This window comes from Mixophyes fleayi, chromosome 3, assembly GCF_038048845.1.
Source record: "Mixophyes fleayi isolate aMixFle1 chromosome 3, aMixFle1.hap1, whole genome shotgun sequence".
Lineage (NCBI taxonomy): Eukaryota > Metazoa > Chordata > Amphibia > Anura > Limnodynastidae > Mixophyes > Mixophyes fleayi.
The window spans coordinates 260,363,787-260,388,531 of record NC_134404.1 but is presented as its reverse complement, the minus strand read 5'-3'; the positions used below and the strand labels follow the sequence as shown (position 1 = coordinate 260,388,531).

At 39.0% G+C, this 24,745-nt stretch overlaps 1 protein-coding gene across 3 annotated transcripts in view; it reads right to left on the bottom strand.

The window, feature by feature from the left end:
• The window catches only part of WDR27 (WD repeat domain 27), a 449,814-nt gene that overhangs the window by 153,351 nt on the left and 271,718 nt on the right, over window positions 1-24,745 (bottom strand). Inside the window, exon 25 of one of the 3 annotated variants that reach the window (XR_012689733.1) lies at window positions 11,101-11,215. Coding sequence is in view for 2 of the 3 variants with exons in the window: in XM_075203518.1 (XP_075059619.1) it covers window positions 11,168-11,215 (48 nt within the window). In the remaining variant the exon portion in view is untranslated. Of the gene's footprint in view, window positions 1-10,615; window positions 11,216-24,745 lie in introns of those variants that run through there. The other 2 variants (XM_075203518.1, XM_075203516.1) reach the window with 2 other exon arrangements.

Sequence of the window (24,745 nt, the reverse complement as noted above, 5' to 3'; positions counted from 1 at the left end):
TGCCATGCCACCAACTGAACCAAGAGGTAGTAACTACGTGAAATTCCAGCAATTTTATCAAACCATTTCAGCTGTGGGGTGGATCTACCCTGTGGTATTTACTTATAATTACCATCCTATCAGCCAATGCTCTACCTTTATGTTTTAAAGGTGTAAACTGCCTTCCTGCTGCCACTACCGTGACACCATGCTTCATATGCATTGTATCTTGTATTGAACTGCCACGTATTTATGCATCTGCTCTATCATTCATTTTAGCCAGTCAGCTCGCTGAAGCCTTTGGCCCAAAATTGGTGAAAATTTTGACAGCTGTGAAGAAATAATTAGAAAATAGACTGTAAATGAATGTTAGTGCTATGAATACTAATGTAGGGACAAAAACAACTAAAAATATAATGCTACCTGTTTTTCACAATTGTTAATGAAATCCAGATCCAAAACCAAATTCCGAAGATGGTTTTAGAACTAAAACCAAAACATGGAGGTCTGCGTACATCTCTAGTTTTAGTCAGTCGAACAACTGCTTTACAGTGTACAGGTCTGTCTTGAACTCATTGGACTCTTTGATCCAACTTTGTTGAAAAATGCATAATTTCCTCTAAAAAATTAATTTGTCCCCAGTGTGTGCCCTTCCCAACACCAGTTTGTAGAAGTGAATCATGTGTCAATAGAAATTCAATAAAGAAATGTAAGTTGCTCAATCAACAGCAGGTGTGTGAAAGGGGAGGGGGCTATCTAGAAAATAGACAGACAACTAAAAATCCCCCAGGACACCATTGTCTAACAGTAAAGAACTTGCTATTAAAATGTAACAGTCTCAGTTACACACATTTGCAAATATATGATAAGCCACCTGCACCGTCAATGTGCTCCTGTTAATAGATTGGAACGAACTATAATTGGGTCACATATTCATGTGTTTTTAAATTAAGAGGTAACATACTGCAAGGATACGTACCCCAGGACCCTTAAAAATTTTATTAGAAGAACCAGTACTTGCATTTCTTAATTGTTGTTTGTGAGGCATGTATGTGATTACTAGGGAGAGCTGCCAGTTTGTAGGCACATGTGGTAGCTCAGGGTAAGTCTGCGCTCAAATTAAAAACACTATATGCTCTATCATTGTTTAGCTAGGTCCACTCTATTAGCAGGAGCGACTTGACGTTGCGGGTGGATTATAATATATTTGCAAATGTGTATAAATGCTTCACAGTGGTGTGCTGGGGGATTTTCACCTGTTCACAGCAGTGTGCTAGGGATTTTTCTCTGTCTGTCTCTTCAAAAGAAATTTCTCAGTAAGAGTTTTTGACGATTGTGAGCTTGGAACGTGCAGACTTATTTAAAGTTGGCCTCCATCAATTCACAGTAAAGCAAATAGTGTGCAGAAGACCACGTGTACAGTACTCACGGAGGCCATTTCAAAACAGCAAAATACAACATATGGGAAATAATGAATATGTATTTGAGTAAAGCCACCTAATTTTCCACCTTACTCTAATAAAGTGAATGCTCACATTCAACTTTTTGGAACTTCTCCTACAAACACTGAACTCTACCGCCACTTCAGGACCATCCCTTCTTTAATTCCTCATTTTCTCCTGCAGTACAGCTCAATTTAGTCTAATTAATGTTTTAAACTTATCACGAGAGCGAGGGGACATTAGGACTCTCGTTATTAGACTTATTGTTAACTTAAATGTTTTTTTCCAGTGGTATAAATATACCTAGAACTGTACTTTACTACATAAAGTATGCCTGAACGAAAACGAAAGTATAGACCATGGCTTGTACTTCAAAAAACGTGGAAAAAGTTCTTTTGCAGGGGGGAAAAAGCCTTGAATCTCAAGTAAATATTCTATGGAAACCTACATAATTGTAAGCCTAAATTTAGTTATCCATGTCCCCATTTGTCAGCAACTCCCAGCAGAACATACACAATATAGAATCCCTACAGATACCACTCCATGTGTGTTGCATAATATTGGCTGCCACATACTTGCATTTATGTGAAAAACTGTATTGCCTAATGTCTTTGTCTACTATTTAAATATTTCAAACATTAAGCAAGAGAGGTGTGCCTGGGAGGATACTAATGAGCAAACCACTGCTTTCCAAAAAACACATCTGCATTATGCCGGCTACTGAAAAACTAGAACAGTTTGGCATAAATAATAAACATTATGTTAGGAGAAAATGAAGCACTGCATTCCAACAAAAGAACATCATCCCAAATGTGAAGTATGGTTGTGGGAGTATCATAGATTATAATTAAGTTGTTGCTTTAGGGCCCGAATGGCTTGCAGAAAAAAAATATTCTGCAACGTGCCAGCAAATTATACAGGAAAATGTCAAGGTATTGTTACGGCTAACAGTATTATCATGAGCTTGTAGAACAATAGAAGAGGTCTTCACCTTTAGCAGTCGCCTTTCCCATAGAGCTGATTATGCTCACAGGTACTCGGATGTCCCCAGGACTTACACTCAAAATAATACAAGCTTATGAATGTACTACTGCCCGAGGTAGCCGGATATGGAAAAAGCGGAGTAGGGGACAAGCCAAAGGTCAAGGGTCTGAAGCAGGATTGGTGGTCTGGTACAGGCGAATAGTCAGGGCTGACAGCAAACAAGGAGGTCCGGGTCACAAGCAGAGGTCAGGGCAATGACCAATAAATCAAGCTCCAGATTCCAGGCAGAGGGTCAAAACACAAAAGTCAGTCCAAAGTTCAGCCACAACACAGGAGCAGGTAATCAGACAGGATCTGAGCGCTATAACCGGCAGGGAGACTAAGCCCTCGCTGCCTTAAATACTCAGGCTGACCAATGGGGATGCAGGCTTCCACCTGTACTAAATCAGCCCAGGAGGCTGATTATTGCCGGGTATGCTGCGTGCGCACCCGGCTGGCCGGGTGCGACGGCAGCAGGGAAAATGCGTCCAAGTTGTTGCCCAGGCAACCAGGACACAGGAAGCGAAAGTGACGTCCCAGTCGCCATGGCGACGGCTGGAACGCCAACACACAGAGGCAGAGAGTCACGGAGGCCAGGGGAACCGCCGCGGTTCGTGACAGGTATCCATGCTGATGCTTAATGTTAAAGTAGGGCTCCTATAATTTTGAATAGAAAACTGTAAAATCCATATGACAGACAATAAAATTTCAGTTGGTACCCTCTGCATTCTGTTTGATACCAAGTGCTATAAATGAGGTACAGAAGCACAAGACTAAAAGGTTTCCTTTGTAAGGACTGAATTAATTCTGGCATTAAGAAAGATGATTTGTGGTTAGCACACTATAAGCTATCTGAATATACAGACAAACTTCTATTTTTTTAACTGAAAGCACAATAACTATCATAATACAGAGTCCAGCCTATGTGTGCCTTTGCTTAGCCTATTCCACTTGACATCAATGGTGGGTTTTGGAAACTTTTGAGTGACATGAAATTTTACACAGCATTAAAAATGACAGATGCATCATCCAGATGGGGCAGCATCTCTACAACCGGGTCAGATCAGATGTCGGCAAACATGAGCACATCCATCAGAAACTTAGAGAAATGGGAAGGCTACTGTTACACACTCCTTTGGAGAAAATAGAAGAGTCTAGTAGACGCTGTGAAGCCGGTATCTGACTACGAAGATTAAAACAGTACATTAAAGAACCCCTTTACTAGCACTGAAGGTCGGCTTGCAAAAGATTTTGACCATTGTGAAATGCTGAGCAATGATGGAGGGCTGCAATGCTATAGTGGAAATTGCACACAACTGCAGGAAGATCTATGAGACAAAATTGAACTGGTTGATCTCATTGGCTGCCTTAAAATCTATGAAGGAGTCAAAATGCAACAAGTCTCAGCTCTTAACTTTCACTGAAGATGTGAAAAAGATGCACTTGTTTCTCAATGAGAAACAGCAGGCATACCACAGTAATTTATCCACTGACCCTTCGCTTAAAAACTGGGCATTTCTTGCAAAGGTCACCCTGACACAGGTGACCTTATTCAATCGAAGAAGGGAAGGGGAAGTTTACAGTGTGCTGTTAACTACTTTTCTTCTACATATGCTTTGTATCTCCACAAAGATGTTGACCTGGTGCTTGCCGAGCTTGAGAAGAAGCTCTGCCTGCACTGAACTGAAATTGGAGAAAATTGAGGTAGGAAAGTTCCTACATTGCTAACATCGGCCAAGCAAAGTGTAAAGGAACTTTTTGCAGTGAAGCATGAAGAATGTGAAGTGACCACTGAAATGTATGCATGTTTACAAGACCAGCTTGCCACATTTCAGAGGATCCGTTTGCATACGCCTCTTTGCTCAGAAATGTAGGTCTAAAAATCCCCAAACACTGTCTTCCATGAAGCTTCAAAAGCAAGTTGCTACTCTTTCAAAAGTTATCAAACTAAACAACAAAAATTGATCAATTGGCAAACATCCTTGGGCATGACATCAGGATGCACTGGCAGTATTATCGCCTCCCAGAATGTACCCTCCAATTTGCCAAGATCAGCAAACATTTAATGGCTCTCAAGAGGGGAAAATTGAAAGGCAAGAATTTGTAAGAGGTGAACATTGATCCAAACAATAGGTTTGAAATCTCATATCAAATATAAAGATTACATTTTTACTTTCTCAATCTGTCATTTATATATCCGTTCTTCTTTAGAACCAGTCCAGTTATAGAGTGAACAATCAGACAATGAGCAATCATCTGAACCAGAGAGACAAAAGTCGGCAAGCAGTTGGTTGTCATTTTCCATTCAGAAGGCAGACAATGTAAGGATCCAGCAACATTCGACTAAGGCATAGCCACGGTATAGCCTACTATTTTACTACTCAAAGCATGTGGTTCTCTCTGTGCTTCACAGATTCATCTGTAATGCACAATTGGATAAATCTGCTTTCTTTCAGGTCATAAACAAGTGCAGAAAATACCTGGGAGAGAGAGAGGAAATTAAACCTGTGGAGAAGCACAGGGTGATGTTTATTCAGACATGCAGGGCGCCTGGAAAGTGTGATTTTATCGCTGAGCCATCCGCACTGAGAGATCAAAACTGGTTAGCATGAAAATTCTACATAAAGAACAGGATAATAGTTATAAAGTGAAATAAAAATAGTTGAATCAATATGCAATGGTTGTCTATGACTATAATCTGTTTAATTAGCTATGGCTAGGTGTCAGTGTATGCAGGTGTACGGATGTCCTCAGATGGCTGAAATAGATTAAACTGTCCCCACAAGCCAGTGAAGTGTCAATGTTTTGGGCTAGGTCAAACTAAAAATCTCAAGTGACAACTGTGGTGACAAACAGCTCCTAAACATACATATTTTATTGTCTTGTTGATTAGCCCCACTCTTGACATGTGGTCCCCTTTGCAGTCTTATTTTATATAATTTTTGCACAACAGGCAACTACAGACTTGACCTTTGATGCAATTTAAGGCTGGACACATAAATAAATTGGTTTAATTGACCAACTACATGTTGGAAACAGGTGAAGAATGTAAACTCCCTTGTTATAACTCGAAATGAGAAAGAATTTTGTTAGAAGTCCTACTAGCAATGGTCTAAGGTTTTTTTTTAAAGATTAGTCCTGCATAGCAAGCAAACATCAAGAAACAGCAACAACTCTGTAGATGGCACTGCTCACCAGCAGGTCTACAGAATGTTTTTCTTGTTTCTGGGGACCTGCTGGAGATAAGAGGGAATATCTGTTTCTGATGCTATTTTCCTGTGTTTGATAGATGCTTCCTCTCAATTAGTTTGAGCTGCAATGCAGGAGTGCTAAAATATAGGTTAACCCATTCTGTTTGCTGGTCTGGTTGTCAGGGCCGGTGCTAGGGTCCATGGCGCCTTAGGCACACTGTCAAAATCGGCGCCCCCCCGCCGCAGGCACGCTTTAAAAATCGGCACCTGGCACTGTCAAAATCGGCGCCCGATTTTATCAGCCACACTCATTGAGGAATGTTCCGCAGTGTCGTCACTTGGAAGGGATTTAGCAGGAATGATCTGCAGTGTAGTCACTTGGAAATGGTTTTGAGAAATGTTCTGCAGTGTAGAAGCCCGGAGGAGCAGGAACACAGGGATACAGAGTCTGGAACACCGGAACCAGGAACGAGAAAGCACAGGAGCTGTTTCCAGGAAAATAGTCAGGAATTGACTGAAAGAACCTGCCCAGAGCCTAGGATAGAAGGACAAGATATAGGCTGGTTCATTCAGGGCAGCCAATATGGAGCAGCAGAAGGAGAGAAAGAGATTGGTGGTTCTGCGCATGCGTAGAACCGCTGAGAGCCGACAAGACAGACAGCGCTGGAGGAGATCAGGACAGCAGCTGCCGCTGGACAGGTAAGACAGGCTGGCGGGGAGGGAGCAGGAGATCAGAGGGCGCGCACGCCGGCTCCCGGAGAGACACCGCGGGCGGCCGGCGTGTGACAATTACAATTGCTGGAAACTAACCCCTGGTGACTGCTGTAGTTACTGAAGTGTTGATAAATGACAGTCTCCTTTTCAAATAAACATCTGCAGCTATCATGAACTATGTTCAATTCTCTAGCTATGGTCCAACTCAGTCTAAAAAATCTAAATTATTTACAATTTATTCTGATTTTTCACTTAATTAAATATGTTCAAGTATATTCCTGAAATTGTTGAACAAAATATATGATGATATTCTAAAGTTCCTCTATTTGGTTTATTGAATAACATGAATGTTTCAGCTTGGTTTTTATCTTAGTGAGAGGAGAACTGATATAATAATCTGCAAATATAAATGTTTCTACAAATATTTTCTCTCAGGAAATAGTTGTAGAGATACTGACTCTATTTTTGTAACAAATATACTTTTTGTAAGATAAATTAGTATTACTCCATCTAATCAATTTAGTCTGTAGAAAATCTGGATGAAGTTTATGTCCTCAAATGTTCAAGTAAGTATGTCACTTTTTCTTGTACTACAGTGTGGCGCAATCACGATCCGCAACAGCGGCACAACTAAGAGGGTATTACACATGTACTGATATTCCTCATGACTGGCATACATTTATTTAAATTTAAATCAAAATCATTATAGACCAGTGGTTCCCAAACTTTTGCAGTTCGCGGCACCCTTAGAGTCTCCATAATTTTTCAAGGCACCCCTCCAAAATAATTACAGAGCAGTCCCATTTTATAAGTAGTCAAAAAAACATAATAAGTATTTAAGTCAGGACAGAAATACTTATTTAGCTGTATGCAAAAATAATACACATAAATCCAAGGGAAAAAAATATTTTTATATATTTTTTCAATTATATTTCTGTCAAAGAATAATTTACAGCTAACTCACACTGTGTCCTCCTTCATCTCCACACACACACTCTGTGCCCCGTTCATCCACACAATCTGTGCACCCTGCATCCCCACAATCTGTGCCTCCTTCATCCACACAATCTGTGCCTCCTTCATCCACACACTCTGTGCCCCCTTCATCCACACACTCTGTGCCCCCTTCATTCACACACTCTGCCCCCTCTGCATCCACACACTCAGCCCCCTCTGCATCCACACACTCTGCCTCTTCTGCATCCGCGTTCTGCCCCCTCTGCATCCTCTCTGCCCCCTCAGCATCTTCGCTCTACCCTCTGCATCCTTTCTGCCCCCTCTGCATCCTCGCTGTGCCCCCTCTGCATCCTTGCTCTTCCCCCTCAGCATCCTCTCTCTGCCTCCTCAGCATCTTCGCTCTACCCTCTCTGCATTCTTTCTGCCTCCTCTACATCCTCGCTGTGCCCTCTCTGTATCCTGCCGTGGTCAGGAAGAGAAAAAAAAACAAAAACAAAAAAAAAACAACTTACCAACCCGGCGGCGCCCAGGATCCAGCATCCTCCTCTCTCCTGCCGCTTCTCACTGAATATGTCAGGCATGATGATATCACGCCCAACATTCAGTGAGAAGTGAGGAGGATGCTGGGTCCTTGGCGCCACCGGATTGGAAAGGGTTTTATTTTATTTTTTTTCTTCCTCTTCCTGTCCACGGCACCCCTGTGACAGCACCGTGGCACCCCTGGGAGCCACGGAGCACAGTTTGGGAACCTAGGTTATAGACTGTTAATGCCACCAGTGCATTATAAACTTGTAGAAATAGCGGAAGAGGTCTTCACCTATAGCAGCCGCCTTTCCCATAAAGACTGGTTATGCTCACAGGTATTCGGATGCCCCCAGGTCTTACACTCAATGTAGTACAAGTTTATGGTCACACAGCGGCACACAGGAACGGGAGATAATACACGGAGTAGGGACAGGCCAGAGGTCTGCGGACTGGACAGAGATGACTGACCTGACAGAGCACAGGTGGAGTCGTCAGGTACAAGCATGGTCAGGGCCACAGGCAAAGGTTCAGAGCCCGGGTACAGGCAGAAAGGTCAGTCCAACAGGCAAAGGTTCAGAGTCCAGGAAACAGGCAGAGGTCATACACAGAAGTCAATCCAAAAGGTTTTCACCAAACACAGCACAGCACAGGAGCAGGTTAGCTAACAGTAAACTGGACGCTATAACCGGCAGAGAGGCTAAGCCCTCCCAGCCTTAAATACTTTGATGGACAAATCAGAAATGAGGAGGACAGGGCTGACAATCACCCTCAGGAGGCTGCCAATTAATTACTAGCTTAGAACTAGTATAGGTAATATCATAAACCAGGAACATGTATAAAAATATAAATGAACAAATTAAAAACATATGAGCGCTCCCCCTGGAGTTGGAGGATGTCCCTACACCCTCCTACTCTATGCCACAAAGATAACCCCAAAGAATAATAACAGTGCCTTGCAATTAATGCACGTGCCCAGCTGCTACATCACGCCAGGATGTAGCGTACCGCCGCGGCTCGTGACATAGACAAGGCAAACACATGTGATCTATGCTGATTTATTTGATTACCATTTATTTTAATTCCTACATTCTAGCTCTAAGTAGCCAGACTAACTTGCATAAACAATGTGGAGTAATTGCTCCTCAGAGTAAAGGGTTCCCTTACAACCACCTTGTTCTCACGATTGAAGTTCAAAAATCTGAAGGATATAAAAGGTTTCTGTATGGATCCACCCATGATTGGCACTATGTTTAATAGAAGACTATGTACTCAGGTGTGCGACTCTTCGACCCTGACCCTTTCTGTCACTACCACACTCCCACTCCCTCTATTTGCTTATGCTGGCTTGGTGGTCCTTTCTTTTGTTGTCTCTCCCTTTTGTCCTGTTTGTTCTTGTCTCCAAATGTTTGACAAGTGTCCTCACACTCAGAGACTGTAAAATAAATCCGAACTACTTTGCAAACTTGTACAATATGACTGTAAAGTGTATGTTTGTATTTTGGCGAAGACGTGTCTCTATTATAAAATTATAAATAAATCATTTTTAAAAAAAGGTGTGACCTAAAAGTATCCATGGCACACTATTTTTCATATTCCAAATGTGTTTTTTTCCTGTATATTTACTGTGTGGTCAAACTGAACAAAACACTTTATGGAATACAATGTTTTGCTTTCTTCAAACACAGCACAGTTCTAGTTTCATGTTATCTTTCTGTAGAACATTCCTCCAATAGCCTTCTTGGACTTTCAAGTGCTTATTGGCAAATTTATAATAGTTGACAATGTTTGGAGAACAGTGGTCTTCTCTTAGGTATCCTCCTCTACACACCACTTATGTTCAGTGTTTTTCTTATGGTGGATTCCTGAACACTAAAAATATGTAACAGATGCCTACAGATCCTTAGTCATTACCGTTGTTTTATTGAGACATCAATTGTGATTAAGTCATGAAAACTATTCTCTTAATTTAATAGCAAAAAAAGCAGAGGAGCGCTAAACTTAGATGAAATATAAATACAATATTCAATACATTATATTAATATTGATAAAAACATGATACCTCAATGGCATTACTCGTAGAGTTTGATCAATATAAACTTCAGGTGCAGCAATATATATTATAAATATCTCAGACACTATATATAGCACGGTCCAGATTATTACATATGATGGTCACAAAACTTCAAAACTCTACTGTCCAGAGAAGAAGAATAAGATATGATCACCACTGGTTTAGGGTACTGTATATAAAGTTGTCCTAAGTTGAAGCGACACTTTTCTCACAGCTGTGTGAATAAACTTTCCATTAATTGAAAACATTGCATAATGTGCATAGAGTAGATATTGCAAGTAATAAAGATAATACTCATCAGTTTCATCAGCCAGCAATATAGAGAGAAAACATAGAGATCGGCCCCACAATAGATCCAGTGGTGTGAAGCAAAAATCTCCTGGGAGCAGATGGAGTAACCCCGGGGTTTTGAAACGCACCAAACTCCAAACTTCACCAAGTATGCCGCCAATCCCCTCATGCATTTCTCATCTGTCAAGAAGCTGTTTCATCAGAGGTATGATAGATGAATCCGTCTGTGCACTGTTTATGGCAAGCAGGGGAGTCACATGTAGCTCCTCTGCCACTGACCATCATATGCAATAATCTGGACCGTGCTATAAGCAGTATCTGAGATATTTATAATATATATTGCTGCACCTTAAGTTTACATTGATCCAACTCCATGATTAATGTCATTGATGTTTCATGTTTTAATCAATGTTAATATAATGTATTACATTTTTATATTTCATCTAAGCTTAGCGCTCTTCTGCTTCTTTTGCTATTGTTTGGTTGCTACAGGTTGCAGAACGTGTTTGTGAGAACTGCAGCTGAGATTAGCACTGTTTATCATTGTTAAGGTGTATAGTGTCCAGTATATTGTTTTCTTAATTTAATAAATCTTCCATTGCAATATCACAACAAATGTCACATAATTGGCAAAATGAACAGTGGTTAGACTGAATGCAAGGGTGTTTTAGGCTCCTATTAAAGAGCACCAACTTCCTTATGATGGTTAAGATTATTACAATGTATATGCTACAAATGTTTCATATTGATATACTTGTTGCATTGGCAGCTATAATTGTTGTCATTTTTACAACTTCTATATGGGTTCTGTTAAATATTGTTATATCAGAACAGATTTTTTTTTTAATGTGGTACTTAGTGACCACCTCCACATCAAATTTTATTGCATCTTTATAGTTTTACATACACAGGTGTAAGGAAATTGCTCTATTAAGCATAAAAATATTTTCTATATCGGTCCATGAGCGCTCCATTCAAGGAACAAACATTTGTAGCTTTCCATCCAATGTACAAGTGGTTAACTAAAAGTAAGAAAGAAAAAAAGTATTAGAATTTTTTGACACATACTGTCATCAGAACTGTGTCTACTTGGGACAAAATAACAAGTTAAGAAAAGGCAGTTTTTTTATGTAAATGTTTATTTTTTTAATCTGGAGAAAACAATGACATAAACATATGTTTAGCATATGTGGAATCTATATGATACCACATTAAAAAAAACTGCTTACTAAGCATATAAACTACAAACAATACATAATTGAACATATAATACCATAATTATCAGTATCCTCAATCGCATTGTTCAATGGATTAAAATGCCTATAGCATGTGTATTACATTTAATCCTGGTTGTACCACAAGACTATTATATTTCATCTATGTAAGTCAGTCATCTGTTACGATATAGGATTGCCACACATTAAGGCTTCTGTACTAAGAGGACTGGATATTTCTTCTATTATCTCAATTTTTGCTTAATAAAAGATGCACATTACTATTGCCTTGTATACCCCTTCCATTGTTCCAGGTACTGACGGGGGAGATTCAACATGTTAAATAGTGTTCAATAGGCAAACTCTAAGGTAAATTGTCAGTTAAACAACATTAACAGCCCATAAAAATATAATTTACACTCATGATCAGTTTCCATAGCCATCCAGCAATGTACTTATATAACTAAATATAAACTATGGCAAATTTGCTTAAATTAGTGAACAACTAATGATAAGCTGTCAGAGCTTGGAGTTTAAGTTTTCAATGTATAAACAATCCAGCGGACCAGCAGACCAGCGGAGCAGCACGAGCTGGGTCTGTTTTTGTCCAAGGATCATTATCCTGCCGAGCTCTGAGCAGCAGGATCGGTCCAACAAGAACACAAGAACACAAGAACAGCCGGCCCTCTTCAAGCATTATTAGTTTGTTCAAAGATGACCACAAACATGGGTCAACAGAGGTCATCCGATGGTCATCTTCTGATTGCATTTAGTGACATGTCTGATAAAGAAAACTCTCCAATTAATACAAAGTAATTATATTATATAGTAGATTACCACATTCTACATGGCATGTGTGAATTCTATATGAATTTGTTGAAACCTAATATAAATGGATAATACACATGCAGAATGATGTATGATTGTTATTCATCACTATAATCCAAACTGTATTTTTGCAGCCCTTAATTTTTGTATTTTGTTTAGTATTTTTTACTCTGTTATGCAGTACCTGGGGAAAGTTTGGTTCTTTATTTTAACATATGATCACTATAATAGTATATACTCTTCTAAGATCAACAGAACATGGCTGAGAGATTATGTCATCACTGGGGAATATAAAAAGTTAAAAATGGGGTTATTGCTTTAGACTACTTAGCTTCTCCTATTACAATTAACATAAAGCACAGACAATTCAAACTCAATTATCTTGATGGCATCAGGACAGGCTTACAGCTAAACTTAATATTGCTATCCTTAACTGCAAAATATGTTGTTTTTATCAAAATTACAGGGTACAGTAAAATCCAATTCTTTGAGGATATGGATCTAATATTTAAAAAAAAAAAAAAAAACAGCCTAAATTATGTCCGTCCTTTGTAATCAGAACCCATAGTGGGAGAAGGTATGTAAGCAGATGATAAGAAAAACAAATATAATGCTAAAACAGGTATTAGATTAAAAAGAAAAAATATCTAGTGATGTTACTATTCTTCTGAATATAGCTAAAAGTAATACAAATATGTAGCACTGTGTACTTTTTTCCAGCAGCTATGAAGCCAGGGGTCCTGTTTGGAATCTGAAAAGCACCAGTGTTTTTCATGTTCCATAATCCTTCATCGTTGTCTGCTTCTGTAACTCTATTTTCCACTATTTATTCAAAGAATATGTAAGAAAAACAAATCAAGATAATGGCTATACTTGGACACTAGAAACTTTTGACCTCTACCTGGATAGCTCTGGGCTAAAATAAAAGTACAAATGTACTGTGTACGTCTATTTAATTATTTTAATTGACAAAACATAATATAAATTACGAGAAAATTGCAATAAGGGTATCACTGTGCAATGACTGGAAAATGTTAGGGGAGCTATCTATGTAACATGTATAGCAGTCTAATGGGGAAGGGGATACCCTCTACAAAAGCTTTTGGAGAATGATTCCTCTTATTGCGTGGTATTAATGCCAGATTAATTTTAGTGAGATTTAAACAGTTATAATTGTTCTTACTAATTCAGATCATTGCCAGTACTGCTGTTGCTGAATCTGCCACTCCATCAATGTTGTTACTGATTCATTATAGTATGCTAAATGTTACTAATTAATGAAATTTAACTGTACTATTTTTTAGTTAAGCTTTTGCATTAAGACTGTACTATTGTTATTATCTGTTATTTACATTTCAGGGTTGCATTTATCTTAACCACTTTATCCCTGTCAAAGAGAGCTTCCTTAGCTCTTACCAGTTATTTATCAGGTTATGGGCCTTTAAGTTACACAGCCATGTAATAGACAAGTGGCTTTTCCGCCTTTCCTGGTATGTGTCAGTCAACATTTACAGTGAGTCGGGCAGAGATTTCCAAGTCAAACCCTGGTAGACCTTGCCATGGTCTGCAACCCCAAAGAGAACACAACTCAGGTGGAGGCACTGCTTTTGTGAAGGGGTGACCTAAACATAGCTTTTTAATTTACCACCCCTCAGTGTATGCTGAGGTGCATGAGCTACATCTTGTTCTGTATACAAAGTATAATTCAGTACAGGTTTTATATTATATGTCTGCATAACACCACTTCTTGTTTGTTATATCTGATAGTATTATTAGTATATGTTCATATTAGGTATACTGTGTAAAGTAAGATCAGGGTATAAAACTTAATTGTATGGGAGAGACGTATTGTTTTGACGCAATTACCAGAAGGTTAAGCAGCATAGGGGGATGCAGGTGATGTGAACAATTGGCAATTAAGGCTGGACAGTACTCAACATGCTCCAGTTACGAGGTAACCTATCTACTGAATTGTTGATGTTTCATTATTATTATTAAGAAAAATATGAGCACAGTCTTCTAACTGCTGATTACTTGTGCTAGAATACAGGAAAAAGCAACCAGACTAAGTGTCAGCCATGTAGTTTTCCATGTTTGTGCCCATGTGTGTGTTATGTGGATAACATTGAAAAGGTTACAGTATTATATATAAGCTCAGAACAACATTTGGCTGTAAGTGTGACAATGTAGGCCAATGTGGTTTGTATGACACTGCTGCTTTTAGTCCCAGTAGGTACTGACCCTCATATATAATGAGGCATATTAGACTACATGCTATAGCCTCATGCACCTCCCCTGCCCATGGGCCAGAGTACATACTCCATTGTGGGTGGTCCACATAAGAAGTGGTGGTAGACTTATTGCTCCTCAATGCCTGTCTAACCACCTCACTACTGACTCATATAATGAACCCCATGAACTCTTCTCTGGTCTACAAACTTTCAAGCGTTCTCTGAAAACCTACCTATTCAGACAAGCTTATAATATTCCTCAACCACCCTCTTAACCTCACTACCTTTAGCCTGTTACTGCCTGTTACACAATTTCACACAAGACAACTACCCCCTGACCAACATTGTTGTGTGACAGGATCATTTAGCTTATGAGTCACTTTTACCTTTGCAGTTTGGCTGGGCCAAGATGCAAAATGTATACTTAACCTCATGTGTCAATCTCCCATTGTCCCATAGATTGTAAGCTTGCGAGCAGGGCCTTCTCACCTCTTTGTCTGTTTTACCCAGTTTGTTTATTAGTTTAGTATGCTTGTCCCCAATTGTAAAGCGCTACGGAATATGTTGGCGCTATATAAATAAATGATGGTGATGATGATGATGATGATGATATTCAATATATAGAATTTTACGTGAGCATTTTAGTCCATCGCAGTTAAATTCTTTACTACACTGCAAAATGCAGGCCCACTGTGCAAATTACACACTGTGATGTCATGTTCCTATTTTTACATGAATGCACCCGTTTATTTGGGGAAGAACATGGCATAGCAGGTAAAGATGGTGGTGTCTGTGGGGTAAAAAAAAATTGCATCACTGCAACATAGGCACACTCATGTGCCCTATATGAAAAAAATAGAATTTGGATTGTGGAACGAGATATTTAAATAATCAGCAGTGTAGTGCATTTAAGGGGTCCTAATGGGTTGCAGTAGAGCCTTTCTTTCCTCAGCAAAAAGACATGGGGGTAAATGTATTAACCTCCAATTCTAGCTCACCAAAGTTCAGCGACATTGCCGGAAAAATGTGAAACAGTAAGTTTTTTAAAGGCAAGATTTGCCTTTAAACACATTGCCGTTTTAAATTTAATTGGAAAACTCGCCAAATATCAGCGTTTTGCTAGAAATCTACCCCATGAGGTTCACATGTCCTTGGAGGTGGCAGAGACCCAGCCTTGCCTTTTGCACATTTTTGGGTGCATTCCCTATAGCAAAGTACATGCACAATTCTATCAAAGTAATACAAACATTTAAATGTAGTGATACACATAATAGAGACCGTTCGATCTTCACTCACTCCCATGATTTAAGATATAAATGATGCTTGCCTGAGCAGTATAGAGGAGATAATGGACAAGTTAAAGTTAATAATGGGGTAATCAAAAAGTGATAATAGACAGGGCTGTGAAGAGAGATTTTTACTCTTTCCATCATGCACATTTCAACCTGACAAAAAGAGACCTTATTAGACCCAATCAGACCTAAGTATTCAGTTACCTAAAGAAGGGAAAAAACTTAAAATCCCACCAAACTGCAACATATATGAAAATCTGACATTTGGGGTTTGGTAGTCTTCTAAAATTAAAAATGAAAGCACTTTTGCTACTAATCCAACCATATACAGATAAGCTTACATAGTTTGCAAACATATATCACTTATTAGAATTATAATTATTAACATGCTTACTATATTAAATGATGATTGACAGTAAGATACATTTTAAATTTTTCATGTGTAAGAGATGTCTATATAATTACATTTGTTCATAACATTATCTGGATGTTAAGATGTTTCTAGGTGTGATGTAAACACTGTAAAATGTTTTTGTAAATATAATTTTCCTTTAAGGCAAAGCTGGCTACACACCAGTCCTTCCTGACGCACACTTCAATTATTGCTCAAGACATGGGTGACCAAACTGGATGAGATCCATTGATCCAGCCATTGGGACTATTGGGCCAACCAACCGGATCACTTCTGGCTCAACTGCAGCCTGTTAGTTCTAGTAGGAATAAACCACATACAATGAACAATAGGCTAAATTGACTATCATCTTTGACCAAATTTTCCCACCATTATGATAATGATCCTTTCGTTTTCAAGAGAATTATTATTGGGGATTGTTGTAATTTTTGGGCAGCACAGTGCTTAGTGGTTAGCACTTCTGCCTCACAGCACTGAGGTCATGCGTTTGATTCCCGACCATGGCCTTATCTGTGTGGAATTTGTATGTTCTCCCCATGTTTGCGTGGTTTTCCTCCGGGTGCTCCTGTTTCCTCCCACACTCCAAAAACATACTGATAGGTTAATTGGCTGCTATTAAATTGCCCTTAGTCTCTCTTGGTCTGTGTGTGTGTATGTTAGTGGATTTAGATTGTAAGCTCCAATGGGGCAGGGACTGATGTGAATGAGTTCTCTGTACAGCGCTTTAATGGCGCTATATAAATAAATAGATGATGATGATGATTTTGGACCAAGCATGCTGCAATATCGCAGTTAGCATGAGCACCTGAAGATACACTTTTTCCTGATCAATTGTACTATGGCATAATGATAAGATAAGTTAGAAAGGCTTGTTAAAAATGTGGCATTCTCACATTACTTCAGTATTAATATAGTGTATGTGAACCACACTGCCATCATGTGGTTACATAGTGCATAACAATAGTTTTCAGGACTGTAACTGCTGTCTTGTCAGATAAACAACAACATGTATTGATTTAATACATATTAAATCAAAACAGATAGAAAAATGTGTGCAGCATGGAAAAGGCTGTAAATATTTCTGGTTCTAAAGCTATCAAACAAAACACAATATATGAAAACATGTAACAGTTTATAGAACAAACAGCAATTAGTCTTTTTGTTAAATACTTAGGATGAAAGGTCTGATAGCATATACTGAATATGTACTGCAATATTTCTACTGGGATAAGCAGACATAAGTGCCAGCAACACCCATAAGTTTAAAAGAACATGCAGCTATGCGAGAGAATACAGAAGTAGCAAATCATAAATAACCAATCAGCAGCAGAACAGTGAATTGTTGCCCCCAAAGCAAACACAGCTCTAACGACCTGAGGGGCCTTTTTTGAAAATGCATGGTCCAGCCCGTGCGCCCACTCAGACTAGGCCTCAGTTCTGCTCTCCAGATGGGAAAGTGACCCGGAAATTGCCCCATATTGGCCACATCTCCTGCAGTGCCATCATTGGAACCTATTTTCCTCCTTGTCAATCCTCCCATGCACACATATAATACAACTTCCAGGACCAATTATGTCAGAAAATGTGCATTAATAGTTTCAGATTGTGGGAATAATTCACTTATTACTTTTCTTCCTTGCCCTTCCTGACACTTCCTTTCTACCAGCAGTGGCATTCTAACTAACATTTTATAGTTTAAAGAGAACGATTGCCGGGTTTTTGTAGTTTTCACAAAAGAGGTAACTCCATTCTCTTTTGTAAAATCGTTAACTGGAAACCTCCTTATTCAATATTTTAAAGAAACCACTTTACAGTTTTATGCACACTGACAGGTCTACTTTAATGCATTGTATAACTGGCTGACAACATCTGTAATGTATGTTTGCTAATGTAATCAAACACCAAGGCACACAGAATTCTTCTGACAGTGAGCCTTTGTTGAGCCACTGGAAAGTTGCCAATGTATGCAGTAGAAGTGTACAATACAAACTTTCAATAATGTCAGTGTTATGTTATAGTTTTGAGATTAATTTAACTTTTTCAGCATCCTGGTTTAAAAAAAAAATCATCCAATAAATGTAGGCATTGTCGATTACATCACCTTGATTATTTTAAAAAAAGCCAATTATGATTTTACTATTTAGAAAATACATAATATTTCTCTTTCATAAGTTAGTAAGGAGACATGGGAAGTAAATGAATTTACATTTATCTTAGCCAATCTTTACAATAAATTACACTGACCAAGTTTGGGTCAAATAATCTGTCAGCCTTCTTATGTAGAATCCCAGCAATGTGTTATCAAAGCCATATGTTTTCCATATTTTCATTTAGCTACTGAAGCAGATATGTACAGATAGGCTGCCTTCCTCTAGAGACTGAGGTATGAAGTTTCCATTCATGCAACATCTTGTTTAGGTTTCATCTGTACTTATCAAATTACTTTGTGTTGAAATAGTTTCTGTTTATAAAAGCTGTGGCGAAGAATAAACCTAAGACATTTGAGTCATACTAAAAGTGGTACTATCTCAGACTATGAAGGTAATATACATCAATTAATTTCACATATATTTAATGTACTTAGGACAATAACCACTGAAACGTGTGTGATTTTGGTGTATTCTGTACGTAGGTAAATATGATTAAAGTTAAACAAAACGTATTATTGTCTGATCTATTATGAGTGTGAGTACTAAGTATACACTGTCTTGTATACAATGATATATTGGGTAATGAGAGCAATCTGGAAATCGCCTTTATACACATAGTCACAATAAAAGGCAAATTACCCTATGACTGTTTATGTGGGTTAGTGAAAACAAATGAAAAGATAGTCTGATGCTTCAAACCAAACAGTATACAAATCAATATGTGTCAGCAAGCATAGACATCAATAGGAGAACTTTGTGCACAATATAGTTATATTGGGATAAGCTCACCTGCCAATGTGATGGCATATCCTGTATGTGACTCCGTAGCACTCCTAGTATGTGAAACAAATGTATATTCAGGGTGTCACAATTAAAACTTTCCCTAAGCCTCCATTTTTTTAAAAACAAATTAGACATCAGTGAGTTATTGCATGGTTTAGCGTGATAAGATTGCACTTGCTGGGTGTCACGAATAGCCATCTCTAGCCACTCTATGACTTAATATCTTATCATATATTCACCCAGTCAAACAATACATCACCAGTTAAACAATATATCAGGAAACTTATCCTAACTGCCTTTACCAACCTGCACTCTGCATACTTGTGACTTGGAAGTGTTAACTGTATGGGATTACACACAATTTCAGCCCTCAATTTTCCTCTCACCAATCGAACAGGTTACAGATTGCTGAATTGCCCCCAAGTAGCAGTCGTACAACCACACCGACTTCGGTTTTGCCACCACCTATTGAATAAGGCCAAATGGACCCCAATATACTGTCTCACACTTGCACACAATGAACACTCCATGTTACACACAATTTAGCAAGGCACACACCAGCAATTAAAGGGTTAGCATGGTCCAGCAATCTATCTCTTCTAAACAAGCAGTGAATGTGTTTAGAGCAATAAGGACATTACTATTACATTTTTAGATCTAATATACTGAAAGTACAATGCTTACAGGTTATAAAATCAACTAAGATGACATGACATACATAACAAAACAAATTTAAACATTTTAAAAATAAAAGACAAAGTTTTAGATTATAAACTTACATAAGTTGTTTAATCTGTGCCATGGGAAGTTGGTTTGGAAAATGGACAGCTTATCAATGGTTGATTTCCCAAAAGAATGACAGTTTGTCCCTTCACAACACATGTTTTTAAGTAAAATCAAATGGGACGGTATTCACAGGGAAAGTGTGGATGCTAATGTGAGGGTGGAAATTTCCCTTGGGTATCACCTAGGGCTTGTTCTTTATTTTTGACCTGTCTTAACTTTTTCTGATATATCCCAGAGACATAACTCCCCCATCAATAAACCGGTCATAATCTGCCGCACATTTAAATACCAAACATGATGGAATTATAACAATATGAAATACCGTTCCCAAAGACATGTGACTACAGCTGTTCCCTGGTATTGCTGGTACCTACAATTCACAACCCTGGTGTGGTTTCTGCCCCTCAGTATGGAGTGACACACTGATTTAACAAGATATGAATAGGAAGGCATTTTCTTTGAAGTTCATATTTCTATACACCTGCATAGATAGCCTTCATGCGTTGCATTTATCTACAAGGATCTCACCTAGGCACATAACTTTCCCTAATTTATATATAGTGGGTATTTTATTTTTACAATACTTATTGAAAGGAAGTCTCCTCTAATGAGGAAGTGGAATACATGATCAAAGACAATGGATGTTTGTGATCTGCATATCTTAAGTTGGTTTCCTCACAGACGGTCTGCTCAACTCTACCTCCCACTGGGCTAATTGAACAACTGTTTTAAAAAGGAAACAGAACTTTTATCTGAGGGAAAATCATGATCATTTCTATTTATCAATTTGGGATGAGTTGGGCAGGTCAGGGTATTCCTTGTTAAATGTTGACTACGCACAGGAGTTCTTCACTCTCCGCTCACATGCAAAAGAAGAACTTTTGCTGTTAGAGATTGTGCATTTATGTGGGCAATCCTGCTTTAACAAGTGGCTGCAGAGTTCCTTTGACCCTGCAAAATACTTGAAATTGACATATGTTTGAAAGTGATGAAATTCAGCCATCAATCATTAATAGGATTTTAATAGGACGCTTTTTGGACCAACCAGTTCCACCTTTTATGGGATTGCACGTATGCAAAATAGAAATGTAATAAAACCATTAAAAATGTGACAAAATATGAATTGGATTCTGGGGGACACAGGGAGCCAGTGTAGGGATTTGCAAAGAAGTGCAGCAGATGTGGGGCGATGAGATAGGAAAATCAGTGTTTTACGATGGTTTGAAGGGTGTCAGGAATGCCAGATAGCAGGAGGTTGCAGTAGTCAAGTAGTTATCTTGCTTGAAGGAGTTTTTATCACCAAATAGGAATATGATAATGTTATATTTATATGTTAAAAACCGGGTAGCAGGCAATTAGTTTAGGCTTACCATCTTCCGTTTTCAATAAGTTTCACTCTTTGGTTAGCTGTACTTATTGTGCTTTTGTTATTATAAGCAGAATGAAACATTTCTCCTGTTACCTATTTTTGTTGGTTTCACCTATACCCCAATTATCAATCCCACTCACCCAACTTTTGAACGTTAAGTCCACTTATAACGGACTTCTCCTGTAGCCCCACCTGGGCAGGAGATACCTTACCCAAAATTTCTGTTTACATTGTTTTTATGCATTTTACTTGTTCACCCTTCCCTTTGTTTTCCTTCTCTTTTCCTTTACCTCCTCTCCACCTCCCCCCCACACACACTTTTGTCTCTGTCTCCTCACCTAGATTAATTAGATCTACTAATGTTAAAGGGTTGAATATTCCTGAGAAATACACTAGATTACTACAGTCCCTTCACATGAAAAATATTTACATGACCCAAGATATATTGAAGTAATAACCTTGAGGGGAAATTACCGGGTGTAGCAATATTTTTTTCAAAATGCCTGCAAATTTCTTATTTCATTAGATGAAATAAGGGGGATTCTTGTAAAAGGAAACATTTTTAACCAAATGTACATGTTTGTTAATTTTTACGTCCCGAATCTAGCCAGCCTTCTTTCCTATTTTAATAGTGGGAGGAGACTTTGATTGGATTTTTGACCCACTGGTAGACCTCAAGTTCAGCAAACAGGGTTTCCCGCTGATATGCCAGAAAGGTGAGACGAGAATTCTATGAGCACCAGCTGACTGGTATGTGGAGGTTCATTCCTCCAGGTGTTAAAGATTACACTTTTTTTCTCACATGCACATTCCATGTATAGCAGATCCTTAACATATATCCATTCAATTAAAGATTCATCTAGTGGACTTCATCACTTGGACAGTGAGATTTCTAAGGCACATAATATCTTAGCCCCTAGCACTCAGGAGGGCCTTCTAAAGAGAAAAAATAAAATTATTCAATGTCTCCAAGAGTTCGGTTTCCCTCGGATATTGGAAGAGACACAAGTGTCTCTACAAAAACCCCTTACAATCCACGAATTGCAAGATGCCATTAAAACATCACCCCATGGTAAGAGTCCTGGTCCTTCTGATTCTCTATATCCTATTATATAACTTTTAAAGACCAATTAATCCCTCTTATGCTCCAAGCATTTTATGAAGTCTCTAGAGAATCTCCTTTTTCTAAACAACCTTTAGAAGCTCATATTACTAATTCCTAAAGACAGGAAAGATCCCGCCCAGTGTTCTAGTTACAGACCCATTTCTCTACTAAACATTGACATAAAATGATACGCATAATTAAACGCTAATAGACTTAAGTCTCTCTGACCAGGCATTGTCCATAACAATCTAGTGGGTTTTGTCCCAGGCTGCGAAGCCTGTAACAACACTAGAAAGGTTATTGATCTGATTCATTATATCATGGATCATAAGGTGCACGCTCTGCTTTTATCCTCTGATGCAGAAAAGGCCTTTGATTGGCTGGACTAAACGGGGTATTGGAGCACATGGGTTTGGGTCCTTTCTGCCTACAGTAAATGATTGCACTATACAGTTCTCTTGCAAAATCAAGATTAATGGAGGCCCCACCTTTCGAATCCTGTTCATATTTCTAATGACACTAGGCAGGACTGACCCTTGTCTCCTTTGATCTTTATACTATGTATAGAGGCTCTTGCTAGATCCACCCACCTAAACCAAATATTAAAGTTGTTGTGTAATGGTAAAGATGACTTCAAAATAGCATTATTTGCAGATGATCTCCTTGCCATCAGTCTGAATTTGTTAACTAAGATCAGTAGGGTGGTTACTGAACCACCCTGCTGATCTTAGTTAACAAATTCAGGAGATTTGGTTCACGCTCTAATTTTAAAATAAACTATATGAAATCGGCCTGAAAAGGTGGCCGCAGGTCCCCAATCAGCCTTCCTTTCTTCTGGCATCTGCCTTAAGTACAGTTTCTGGGTATTATACTATCCTCTGATATCTCCAAGCAGGGTTTTGGAGATCCGGATCAGGACCCTTGGGCTTAGCTTGCTTAGAGGATAAGTAATTGAAGCTGGAGGTCTTGAGGAAGCTTTTGGTCATCTGGACCTTACATGAAAGAGTGGCACGACTTCTGTGGATACTGTTGGCCTGAGGCACAACACTCAGAACTGGAGTCTGAACCAGAGAACTCAAGACTGGAATCTGCAGCACCGAAGTTAGGACTGGAATTGACCACGGGACACACAGAACAGAAACGTGGAACCAGGCACACAGACCTGGAACCTGCTACAAGGAACTCAGAGCTGGAACAAACCACAGAAGATTCATAACTGAGAACTGGTATCTGCAGTAGCAAACTCAGGACTAGAACTGGTCACGGGACACACAGGACTGAGACCTGCAACAAGCTGCAAGAGCAGGGAACGGTAGTTTACAGATAGTGACACAGTACTCAGCAGTGCTGTAGGCAGTCAGGCGGGGCACGGATGTTCATGAGGTGACACCACTGGACCAGGTTAGAGGGGCTAAAACCCCAATGTGTGGCACAAGTTTTTCAACCTTAAGCTCCTGCCTCTCATAGCCAAAGTCCGGAAAGATCTCCAACAATGGAATACCTAGAAATTTTCCTGGTAAGGGAGAGTTAATACAGTAAAAATGAGTATACTTCCCAGGATCCTCTACTTTCTGCAAGCAGCCCCAATCAGGGTTACTCCAAAATTTATAGTGGATCTCCAATATATAGTCCCAGCCTTGTCTGAGGAGTTAGGGGACCCAGATATAGAGATGAGGTGGACTTCAATAACTCTTCTTTTAAAACTACCATAAGGTGAAATTGATTAGGAGAGTGTTGGACTGGACCCACTTAGGGGGGTGCCAAGCAATGGACCAAGATCAAAAGCTCATACTAACAAGTACTCCTTTGTATACTACCTTGGCTCTCTACACTCCCCAAAAACCTGCACCCCGCATTTTGAGCCCATTTTGGAATGCTGGCAACAGGTACTTGTAGGAAACTCTCCTCTACTATATCCCCTATTCCTCCCATTGAATAAAACCCAGATATCCCTCCTGGACTCCATCCTCGAGCCTTAGAGGCATGGACAAAGGTAAAGGATTAGACGTGTTGGCCAGTTGGTAGGAAGGGGACATATGCTCGTATGCTGAGACCAGTGAAGATTTCCCTCTCAAATACCTAAGGAGCACTGGTTTATCTGCAAAATAGACAATTTATTTAATATCCTGTCCATTTAGCTCAATTCAAAAGGGATCTTACATCCTTTGAATTATTGTGCACATCAGCTAAAGCCCATAGACATACGATTACCAGTCTATAGAAGTTGCTCCAGGAAGACTTATCCCACTCGACATTTCAATTTGTGGATGTGTGGAATAAAAACCTAGCTCATCCATTCCATCGAGGAGACCTACAACTAAAATCCGAATTTATGAAAAAACAATTTCAATATAAAAAGACTTACCTCAAAAGCGACGCTGC